The sequence below is a fragment of the Microcebus murinus genome, chromosome 16 (genome assembly GCF_040939455.1).
Source record: "Microcebus murinus isolate Inina chromosome 16, M.murinus_Inina_mat1.0, whole genome shotgun sequence".
Taxonomy (NCBI): domain Eukaryota; kingdom Metazoa; phylum Chordata; class Mammalia; order Primates; family Cheirogaleidae; genus Microcebus; species Microcebus murinus.
In genome coordinates, this window is record NC_134119.1 from 72033480 (window position 1) to 72045342 (window position 11863).

General features: G+C 53.1%; 1 protein-coding gene and 1 non-coding gene across 3 annotated transcripts; one reads left to right on the top strand and one right to left on the bottom strand.

Annotated features, from left to right (window-relative positions):
* The first annotated feature begins 2481 nt into the window (after nt 1–2481).
* On the top strand, nt 2482–2599 carry LOC142861506 (small Cajal body-specific RNA 15). Its single transcript, XR_012912731.1, has one exon.
* Nucleotides 2600–5767: 3168 nt separating this feature from the next.
* On the bottom strand, nt 5768–11489 carry A1BG (alpha-1-B glycoprotein). 2 transcript variants are annotated; one of them, XM_012758098.3, is made up of 8 exons: nt 11363–11488; nt 11249–11284; nt 10884–11153; nt 10307–10579; nt 9692–9988; nt 8160–8456; nt 7116–7409; nt 5768–5911 (listed from the first exon to the last, which is right to left on the bottom strand). In XM_012758098.3, the coding sequence occupies exons 1-8, from the start codon at nt 11394–11396 to the stop codon at nt 5904–5906; spliced, it is 1509 nt and encodes a 502-aa protein (XP_012613552.1). In that variant the 5' UTR covers nt 11397–11488; the 3' UTR covers nt 5768–5903. The 2 variants fall into 2 exon arrangements, with proteins under 2 accessions (XP_012613552.1, XP_012613551.1); XM_012758097.3 differs by lacking the exon at nt 10307–10579 and having other exon boundaries at nt 11363–11489.
* Nucleotides 11490–11863: the final 374 nt, after the last annotated feature.

The window sequence follows — 11863 nt, forward strand, 5'->3', positions numbered from 1 at the left end:
GAACTCCTAAAAATATTTAAATCCAAAAGATGGCAGGTAAGGGAAATTAATAACAGAATAAATATATAGAAAACAAATAAGAAAAAGGTAGGCACAAATCCAAACATATCAATAATCATGTATAAATGATGTAAGCACAAAAATTACAAGAGTTTGCTAGAATTAATTTTTAAAAGATAAGAAACCTTTAAGTTTTATGATACAGATGTTTAAAATAAAAGCATGGAGAAATATATATAATACAAAAACAAATCAAAGAATACTGGAGTGGCTATATTAATATAATACCATATAGACTTCAGAACAAGAAAAATTGGGACCTCATAGTACAACAGTAGCACGTCTGAGTCCAGAACAAGAAAAATTACCAGGAATAAAGAAGGACATTACAACCCTGGGAGGCCGAGGCAGGAGGATCGCTTGAGCTCAGGAGTTCGAGACCAACCTGAGCAAGAGCAAGACCCCATCTCTACTATAAATAGAAAGAAATTAGCCAAACAACTAAAAATAGAAAAAATTAGCTGGGCATGGTGGTGCTGCCTGTAGTCCCAGCTACTCGGGAGGCTGAGGTAGTAGGATCGCTTGAGCCCAGGAGTCTGAGGTTGCTGTGAGCTAGGCTGATGCCACGGCACTCCAGCCCGGGCAACAGAGTGAGACTCTGTCTAACAAACAAACAAAAAAAAAAAATTGGACATTACATCATGACAAAGGTCAATTAAGAGGACATAGCATCCTAGCACTTTGGGAGGCCGAGGCGGACGGATTGCTCAAGGTCAGGAGTTCGAAACCAGCCTGAGCGAGACCCCGTCTCTACCAAAAATAGAAATAAATTAATTGACCAACTAAAAATATATATACAAAAAATTAGCCGGGCATGGTGGTGCATGCCTGTAGTCCCAGCTACTCGGGAGGCTGAGGCAGGAGGATCGCTGAGCCCCAGAGATTGAGGTTGCTGTGAGCTAGGCTGACGTCACGGCACTCACTCTAGCCTGGGCAACAAAGTGAGACTCTGTCTCAAAAAAAAAAAGAGGACATAGCAATCCCAAATGTATATGCACCTAACAACAACAAAGATTTAAAATATAGTAAGCTAAAACTGATAGAACTGAAAGAAAAAATAGACAAATTCACAATTATAGTTGGAGACTTCAACACCCCTCTCTCAGGAATCAATAGAATAAGTAAGCAGAAAATCAGTAAGGATATAAAAGGACTTAACGATACCATCAACCAACTGGATGTAATTGACATTTACAGAATAGAACGCTCCACCCAGCAACAGCAGAATATACATTATTTCCAAGTGCATATGGAATATTCAACAAAATTGGCCATACCATGAGTCATAAAACAAACATTAGCAAATTTGAAAGAACTGAAATAATAAAAAGTATGTTCTCTAACCATAATACACTCAAACTTGAAAACAACAGAATGATAGAAAAATTTTCAAGTACTTGGGTCAAAAACACATCTCTAAATAAGCCACAAATCAAAGAGGAAGTCTGAAGGGAAATTGGAAACTATTTTCAACTGAATGAAAGTGAAAAGATGAGATTAAAATTTGTAGAATACAGCTAAAGCAATGCTTATTGAAAAAATGTATAATGTTAACCACTTACACTGGAAAAGGAGGAAGATCTCAAACCAAAAATCTCCAGCCTAAGCAATGGTGAGACCCCATCTGTACAAAAAAAAAATGTTTTTTTAAATCAGCCAAGTGTAGTGACATGCACCTGTAGTCCCAGCTACTTGGGAAGCTGAGGCAGAAGAATCACTTGAGCCCAGGAGTTGGAGGCCGCAATGAACTATGATGATGCCACTGCACCCTAGCCTAGGCAACAGAGTGACAACCTGTCTCAAAAACAAACAAACAAACAAACAAACCTTACACTTGTAATCCCAGCAGTTTGGGAGGCTGAGATGAAAGAATTACTTGAGGTCAAAAGTTACAGACCAGGCCGGGCGCTGTGGCTCACGCCTGTAATCCTAGCTCTTGGGAGGCCGAGGCAGGCGGATTGCTCAAGGTCAGGAGTTCAAAACCAGCCTGAGCAAGAGCGAGACCCCGTCTCTACTATAAAAATAGAAAGAAATTAATTGGCCAACTGATATATATATAAAAAATTAGCCGGGCATGGTGGCACATGCCTGTAGTCCCAGCTACTCGGGAGGCTGAGGCAGGAGGATCGCTTGAGCCCAGGAGTTTGAGGTTGCTGTGAGCTAGGCTGACGCCACGGCACTCACTCTAGCTTGGACAACAAAGCGGAGACTCTGTCTCAAAAAAAAAAAAAAAAAAAAAAGTTACAGACCAGCTGGGGCAACATAGTGAGACCTTGTCTTGACAAAACATTTGAAAAAAATTAGGTAGGCCTGGTGGTGTGCACATGTGTCCCGGCTACTTGGGAGGCTGAGGCAGGAGGATTGCTTGAGTCCAGGAATTTGAGGTTACAGTGAGCTATGATGGGGGCACTGCACTCCAGCCTGGGCAGCAGAGCAAGACTCTGTCTAAAAAAAAAATAAATAAATCCTAAATGAAAAGGTAGATAGAACAGGTCTTGTTTGCAAAATAAATTCAAGACCTACTTATCTACCAACAGTAAAAATAAATAAATAAATAAATAAATAAATAAATAAATAAATAAATAAATAAATAATTTTTAAAAGTCCAAGCCTTCACCTCAACTAGAAAAGGAAACCTAAATAATCAGAAGGAAGAAATAATAAGAGAGAAATCAATGAAATTGAAAACAAAAACTAACAATCAATGACACCAAAGCTATTTCTTTGAAAAGATCAGTACTGATAAATCCCTAGCCAGAATGATATTTAAAAAGCAGCTGGGCGCGGTGGCTCACGCCTGTAATCCTAGCACTCTGGGAGGCCGAGGCGGGCGGATCATTTGAGCTCAGGAGTTCGAGATCAGCCTGAGCAAGAGTGAGACCCCGTCTCTACTAAAAATAGAAAGAAATTAGCTGGACAACTAAAAAGATATAGAAAAAATTAGCCGGGCATGGTGGCACATGCCTGTAGTCCCAGCTACCCGGGAGGCTGAGGCAGAAGGATCGCTTGAGCCCAGGAGTTTGAGGTTGCTGTGAGCCAGGCTGATGCCACCATACTCTAGCCTGGGCAACAGAGTGAGACTCTCTCAAAAAACAAACAAAAAAACACCCATAATTGTATTCACACGTGACGGATATAGAAATCTTAATTCTAGTGGTGGGTGTATATATTGTTAAACTCTATCAAACACTTGAAATGTGTATATTTTATTATATCTAAGTTATACCTTAATAAAGTTGATTTTTAAAGAATAGGAAATTACTTCTTTGTAGGTTCAGAAAAGTAAAAAATGGGCCAGGCATGGTGTCTCATGCCTGTAATCCTCCCGCTCAGGAAACAGATCAAGACCCTGTCTTGATAATAAAAAAAAAAGAAAAAAGGTCAAAAATGGCAATTTATATAGTTCAATGTAATGAAGTTGTCAATATTTGATCTTTTTATCCACAAAGAAGTAATTTCCTATGATTTAAACTAATACAAGCTTGTTTATTTTTTGTTTTGGTTTGGTTTGAGACAGGGTCTTGCTCTGTCTCCCAGGCTGGAGGGCAGTGGCGTGATCACAGCCCACTGCAGCCTCGAACTCCTGGGCTCAAATGGTCCTCCTGCCTCAGCTTCCCAAGTAGTTAAGACTATAGACACACACCAGCACACCTAGCTAATTTTTGTAGAGAAGGGGGTCTCGCTATGTTGCCTAGGCTGGTCTTGAACTCCTAGCCTCAAGTGTTCTCCTGCCTCAGCCTCCCAAAGTGCTGGGATTATAGGCATGAGCTACCATGCTCAGCACAAGCCTCTTTTAAAGCCTTCCTCCTTCACACATAAAAGTAGAAAGAAAAAAAAAAGCCTACTACTAAGCTGATACTGATATTTACCCAAAGAATCAGTGAAGAAATTGGAAAATAAGAGTAAAGTAAATTGGAGGTAAGTAGAAGAAAGAGAATAATAGTGATACTAGTAGAGATACACAAAATAAGCCGGGCGCGGTGGCTCACGCCTGTAATCCTAGCTCTCTGGGAGGCTGAGGCGGGTGGATTGCTCAAGGTCAGGAGTTCGAAACCAGCCTGAGCAAGAGCGAGACCCCATCTCTACTATAAATAGAAAGAAATTATTTGGCCAACTAAGATACATATAGAAAAATTAGAGCCGGGCATGGTGGCGCATGCCTGTAGTCCCAGCTACACAGGAGGCTGAGGCAGCAGGATTGCTTGAGCCCAGGAGTTTGAGGTTGCTGTGAGCTAGACTGACGCCATGGCACTCACTCTAGCCTGGGCAACAGAGTGAGACTCTGTCTCAAAAAAAAAATAAAGAAATAAAATAAAGAGATACACAAAATAACAGACAATAGGAATAAATGAACGAAGACAAAAGTTAATAGTTCTTTGAAGAGATTTTTATTTATGTGTTTTTTATTTCCAGATATTAAGGGGAGTATAAATGTTTGGGTTACATCGATTGCCTTTGTACTGCTTAAGTCAAAGTGGTAAGTGTGCCCATCCCCCCAGATGGTGTACCTGTCCCCTCCTCCCCATCCCACCTGCACGATTTCCATTGAGTTTTACTTCCATCTGTGCATATGAGTGCTGATCGGTTAGATCCAATTTAATAGTGATGAAAAGATTTTTAAAATTGATAACCCCCTAGCAAGATGGAGGGGGGGGGAGAGAAGATACATCATCAAGCATAAAAGAGGTGATATTATTGTAGACCTTGCAAACCACTAAAAGAAACAGGAATATTATGAACTAGATATTATTGAATACTATGGCAGTAAATCAGATCACTAGGTAAATTCCTTGAAAAAGAATTCTTTGATACAAAAATTTATCAAATATCAATTAATAATACTGATACACACCTACTGTGCACTAGGACCTGAGGGCCAAGCCCAGGCAGGGATTAGGGAATGCTTCCAGTGGGTGTCAGGTGGGGCAACGGGGGCTCAGGGCTGAGGGGCAGTGGGATGCCCCAGGAATCCAGCCACTTCCACAGCTTTAAGCTCTGATGTGGGAGGCCTGGAACAGTCCAGCACCATGACCCTGTGACTGAAGGACAAGACCACAAAATGCAGTCTCTCTGAACTTACTCCCCGTCTAGGGACTGATGTGGTAGAGTTTTAGGTATAAGCTACCTGCTCCTACCTACCGGGGACCAGGCAGAGGTGCCTGGGGAGTAAGAGGCAGCTTGGTGGAAGACAGCAGAAAAAAGAGGTCTTGAAGAATGCGGGCTTAAGAGCCAGTGCTCCACCCCTCCTCTCAGCACCCAACCCAGAGTCCATCCACTTTCAGCACACAGGATCCCAGCCCACTCAGCCCTGGGTGTGGACTCAGGAGCTGCTCTGGACCCACTGGCCAAAGACACATTTTTTTTTTTGAGACAGAGTCTCGCTTTGTTGCCCAGGCTAGAGTGAGTGCCGTGGCGTCAGCCTCGCTCACAGCAACCTCAAACTCCTGGACTCAAGCAATCCTGCCTCAGCCGCCCGAGTAGCTGGGACTACAGGCGTGCACCACCATGCCTGGCTAATTTTATTTTAAATATATATTAGTTGGCCAATTAATTTCTTTCTATTTATAGTAGAGACGGGGTCTCACTCTTGCTCAGGCTGGTTTCGAACTCCTGACCTCGAGCAATCCACCTGCCTCGGCCTCCCAGAGAGCTAGGATTACGGGCGTGAGCCACCGCGCCCAGCCCCAAAGACACATTTTAAACAAAGTCTCTCTTCATGTTTATTAGTTCCTAGGAGGATGAGGGAGGCCCTCCAGCCCCCCTCGGCAACAGGAGGGATAGGAGCCCGTCCAGCATGCCCAGTATTTGCACAGCACCCTCGGCACCCGCAGCCTGCAGCTGGATCAATGTCCTAGAAAAATGTGAACAAAGAGAAGTGATGGGGAGGGAGCAGCCTGTGCCTCCGACCACCACTATCATGACAGACCTCCCTGACGCCTCTCAGGAAGGAAATCGCTTGGTCAGCCGCTGGCCGAGACCCCTGGGTGCTCTAGTTCAGCGGTCCCCAACCTTCTTGGCAGCAGGGACTGGTTTCGTGGAATACAACTTTTCCACAGAGCGTGGTGGGGTGGGAGATAGTTTGGGATGGTTTCAAGCTCATCACATTTACTGTGCAGTCAAACCGCTCTGCTGGTGACATTTGCAGCTGCTCCCAGCGCTGGCATCACCGCTCAGCTGCGCCTCGGGTCATCAGGCACTACCATGTTTCCCCGAAAGTAAGACAGGGTCTTATATTTATTTTTCCTCAAGAAGACACCCTGGAGCTTATTTTCAGAGGATGTGCTATTTTTTTAAAGTACGGTACAACCATCTACATGTATTCAATATAGTGGAGTCGCCTTCTTCTGGAACATCATCCTCACTCTCCAAACCCCGAATCCCATCCTGAATGTCTTGCGACTCTGTTTCCTTTAGACCCACCGGCCCCATCTCTCCCGTGGAGCCACAGAGCTGTCACGGGCGGATGAGAAGGGCTGCTCGCGTCTTTCCCGCCCCGCGCCGACACGCATGCGCTGTGCAGACGTGCTGCTTGGCCACGCCCGTCACCAGGGCTTAATTTCGGGTGGGGCTTCTATTGCGCATGCTCAGACATCCTGCTAGGGCTTATTTCATGGGTAGGTCTTATTTTCCGGGCAACAGGTAGAGTCTCATAAAGAGCCGCAACCCGGGTCCCGCGCATGCGCAGTTTGCAGTGGGTGGCGCTCCTGAGCGAGGGCAGAGCCGCCGACCTGACAGGAGGGGAGCTTACTCGCTGCTGCCGGCGGAGAGCGGCTGTGAAAGCCAGGCAAGCTTCGCTCACCGGCTGTGCCACTCGGTTCCTAACAGGCCGGCACTGCCCCAGCCTGGGGGTTGGGGACCACAGCTCTAGCGGACCGAGCCACTGTCGGCCTGGGCGCCTTTGCACCCGCGGTTGCCCCGCCTGCCTTTCTGCCCCTGCACCGGGCCGGGACGAGACACTACTGTGCCGGCGTGCCCGGAAGGAGGCGCGGGGAAGGGCACAACCCAGGCAAAGGCGGGAGGCGGAGCCCAGCCCACAAGACCTAGGGCAATGGCACCTGCCACCAGGAGCTCCACGGGGTCGCTGAGGTCCGACTCGAAGCGGTTGGGCCACCAGGAGCGGTAGCGGCAGCTGTAGTTGCCGGCGTGCTGGGGCCCCACGTAGGTCAGCACTAAGTCCGTTGAGGACTGGGTGGCCGAGATCCGGTCCAGATGAGCTGCCTCCGTGTCTCCCACGCGCAGCAACTCCACGGTGACGTCGGGCAGGTGGCCTTCGCAGCGCAGGACGGCATCGCGGCCCGGGGTCACCGGCCCGCTCCACAGGGCGCGCAGCCGGGGCCTGGGAGGCGGTCCTGGGCGGGCCAGGGGGCACCGGGTGAGGCCCCGCCCCAGCCCGCCTCACCTGCCCGGCGCCCTCCACACCTCCAGGCCGGGCCCCAGCCGCGCCGGGCGGCTTTCCTGCGCCCGCTCCGGTCGGCCCGCGCAGCCTCTGCGCCTCCCGCGTCCGAGCCGCGCTGCCCGGACTCTGCGCGTCCCCGAGCCAGGTGCTCTGAGGCCTCTTGGGGTCCCCTCCGGGCACTCAGGACACGCGCAGGGAAGGGGGAAATGACCAAGGGAAACGGCGTTCCTTGTAGAGGGCACGGCCCAAAATGCTGGCGGCGGAACCTGTGCCCAGCGGCTCTGCGTGGCCCTGGCCCCATGGAGACCGCAATGAGGAAATTATAAGAACAGACAGACCCCAGGGGCGGCGAGGGGGGGAGAATTACACGTGACCTTCGGCTGTGGGTCAGGGGCCCAGGGAGGGGCAGGGTGATAGTCCAATATGACAACTGACGGAGTGTAGCACAGGGAAACTGAGCCACACGCAGGCGCAAAGCTGGCAGGAATGCGAGCGGGAGAACCCGGCCTGTCCCGCACGCCCTCCGCCTGGCTCACGTCTGTGCGAAACGTGCCGGAGGGTCGCGGGACCCTCGGGCGCCGCCCCCAGCCCCGTCCGGCCCTCCCTGCAGGCGTGGGCGCTGTCGCTGGGCCCCGGAGGGAAGGCGGGCGCCGTCGTGGGCGGGGGCGGAGCGGCCTGAGGGACGCGGCCCTCGCGCGCTCACCGGGCACCCGCAGCTCCACGCGCGCGCTGGGCGCCGAGCCCGAGAACGGCGGCTCCGGGTCCACGTAGACGCAGCTGTAGTTGGCCGAGTCCGCCACCGAGACGCTGCGCAGCTCGAACTGGGCTTCGGCCCCCGCGGGGCTCAGCAGGCTGCGCACCCGGCGCCCGCCCTCGTCCTCGCGCACCAGCGCGAAGCGCAGCCCGACCAGGGGCGCCTGGCACCGCAGCCGCACGAGTGTGCCGGGCTCTGGGCTGCGGCCCGCCGGCTCGGCCGAGAGCCTGGGCGGGGGCAGCTTCTCTGTGGAGGAGGGTGAGGGCTGAGTTAGGGCGCCAAGCGTGGTCCGGCCTCTCGGCCTTTGCCCGGCCTGAGTCTTCTGCCTGCAGTGACCTGCCCGGCTCCCTCCGTCGCTTCCTCAAGGAGGCCCGCCGGGACCACCCTGCTGAAACCGCACCACCTGCCCGGCCCCCAGTCCCTGGTCCTCCCTAGGTCTCTCTCACACATCCCTTCACTGTTTCTTATTAATTTGTTTATCTATAAAAACACTCGGCGCAGGGGAAAACGTTTTGTCCATGGCTTGGTGCCTCCTACACATGGCTGTTCAAGAGTGGATTCGAGGCCTGGCATGGTGGCTCATGCCTGTAATCCTAGCACTCTGGGAGGCCAAGGCGGGCAGATCGTTCAAGGTCAGGAGTTCGTGACCAGCCTGAGCAAGAGCGAGACCCCATCTCTATTAAAAATAGAAAGAAATTAATTGGCCAACAAAAAGATATAGAAAAAAATTAGCCGGGCATGGTGGCGCATGCCTGTAGTCCCAGCTACTCGGGAGGCTGAGGCAGGAGGATTGCTTGAGCCCAGGAGTCTGAGGTTGCTGTGAGCTAGGCTGACGCCACGGCACTCTAACCTGAGCAACAGAGCAAGACTCTTACTCAAAAAAAAAAAAAAAAAAGGGTGGATTCAGGTGCACACCGTGGAGGGATGGACACACTTGAAGCTCTGACTCAGGTGGGGCAAGGGCAATATATGTAACCTAAACATTTGTATCCCCATAATATGGTGAAATAAAAAAAAAACAGTGGATTCACCCCACGATTGTGTCTGCCGGGCACCGCCGCAAGGCCCACGCACCTGGGGCACCTGTGAACTTGCTGGTCGTGGGGCTCGCAGTCCAGTGCTCAGTCAGGGTTTGCCAAATATCACTGAGCCCGAGGCTAGCGGTTGGAGGAGCAGCGCAGCCTGGCCGCTTGGGCAGGCCTCAGCGCCACTCAGGCCTGGGGAGCCCAAGGGGACTCCGGGCAGACGGCGCCCATGTGGCCTGTGCCAGACCCAAAGAACTCATTGTTCGCTAGGCCTCAGGTTGCCATGCTCATCGCCCCATTCGCAGTGGAGGAAACTGAGGCGGGGCCGGGGGATGAGTTGGGTCTGGCTCCCGCCCTGCACTTGCGGAGACCCTACACCGGGCCCTGCTCCTGAGCCCCGGGATGGAGCACTCTCCACCCCCAGCCCCGCCCCGTCCTGCGCGGCTGCCGGCTCACCGTCGCTCAGGGTCAGCTCCACTGGAGTGCTGTCGCCGGACCAGGCGTCCTGCTGGTCGCGCAGCCGGTAGCGGCAGGTGTAGGGGCCGCTGTCCCCCAGGGCCAGGGCAGTCAGATGAAAGAAGACGCGGTCCGGGCTGCTGCTGCTGGAGGGCACCAGCAGCTCCTTCCCGCCCCGCCGCAGCTGGAAGTCCACGCCGCTCAGGGGCGCCACGCACAGGAGGGTTGGGCTGTCACCAGGGTGCAGGATCCCAGTGTAGTCACGCTGAGGCCTCAGCACAGGTGGTGGCGGTGGGGCTGCAATGCAGGGAGGAGGGTCACTGCGCTGCCAGAGGCCAGGACAACCCCTGCTGCAAGTTCCCTGCTAGAGCTACCATCTGCCCAGTCTCCAGATCTCTGCCCTCTTGGTGGCTGCCCCAGGAACACCCTTTGAATGCTCCTTTGGGCATCCTCTGCCCAAACTCCTTTGCAACCTCCAGGCCCAGGAAACTGCGTGGCTAGTGCCCTGGACCTGGTCCTGGGCAGGGGTATTCGGGCTGGAGGTCAAGGCCAATGTGGTTTTGGCCTCCGAGATTTTCCTTCCCCAGAAGCCCTCCAAGACCATCCAACAGTCACCGAGTTCCTTGATGGTCACAGCGGCACTCGGCTCCGAGGGGGTGCCTGTTGCAGGGGTCCGGTAGCTGCAGCTGTAGGTGCCAGCCTGGTGGACAGGGAAGGCAGCCTCCACGCCCTCCCTGGCCTTGGCTACCTCCAGAAACTCTTCATCCCCTTCTCGCCTCAGCAGAAAGGTCACACCTTGCAGCCCCCCGTGGCACACCAGGGTCACGTTCAAGCCGGGTGTGATCCAGGACACCGGCTCTGCCGAGAGCCGGGGTCTGGGCAAGGACTCTGCAGGTGGAGCAGGGTCGATGAGTGGCTCAGGAGACGGATGTGAGGGAGAAGGGAGGGAGGGCACGCGTAGGGGAAAGGGAGGCAGGCACAGGCAGAAACAGGGCATGCAGCAAGACGAGGAAGTGTCTGCACAGCCCCCTGGGAATGCAATCATTCATTCCTCAAACCCTCTGGGGTCAGTGCAAACATCATCCCCTTTGACAGATGGGAAAACCGAGGCTGGGAGATGTCAGGGGACTTGGAGGAAGGAAGGACCCCCACAGTCTTACCCCACAGCCTCCTGGCCCCTACAAATGCTCACTTGGCCCTGTCACCTCCATGAGGTTGCTCAGCTGGGTCCATCCCCTCCCCAAGCCGGCACTGCAGCGGTAGAGGCCCTGGGTGCCACCTGTCAGCAGGAACTGGTGCTTGATGGCAGGTGAGTCGAGCTGCACCAGCTCCTGGGACACCCCGTCTTTGAACAGCTGGAAAACCAGGGTGGGCAGGTGGGCCTGGCAGGTCAGCATCACATTGGCCCAGGGTTCCAGCAGCGATTCAGACTCTGCCGACAGGCTGGGCCGGGTCTCAACAACTGTGAGGGGCAGCTGGGATCAGCTGGGTGCTGCAGGGCCGGTGGGGCCACCCCTGGGCCTGCAGCCCCCACCCCAGGCGTTGGCCTGTACTCACACACGGCTGCCTCTGTCACCGGGCCCAGTGTGAGACCTGTGGAGACAGTGCCCATGAGGCCCCCAATGCCACCCCCAACCCCTGCCCGGGGACCCCAGGCTGCAGACCCCTCACCCCAGAGCAGCAGGAAAGACACCAGTGAGGACATGGTGGTCACGCCGGCTCTAGCTGCTGTGGGCGTCTGCCCGTGATAAAGCCTGCCTGAGACACTGGCCCCGTGCCTTGTTTGTCCTTCCCGGAAGGTGGGGCAGGGCCTGTGAGGGGCAGGGACAAAGGGCAAACCTCCAAGGCCAGCCAGAGCCTCGGGATCCCCAGCGACACTGACAATCAATAACAACAGATAATCATTAACTGAACCAATAGAGCAGTATTGACAGAATGATCATAAGACCACCTCATTCTCAGACAGGCACTGAGACCCTTTCCGCCCCACCCAGAAGCCCGGCTGCGCCCCTCGAGTGATGCCGAGGGTGAGGGCGTCTGGACCATCCCTGCTCCTTCTTGGGGTTGTGGTCCCCGCCACTGCTGGTCAGTGCTGCGCTGTGTGACCCTCTGAGTCAGGTTGCACACAGACCTGTGCTCCCACCCCTGCCAGGACATGTGCTCCAGTGTGGA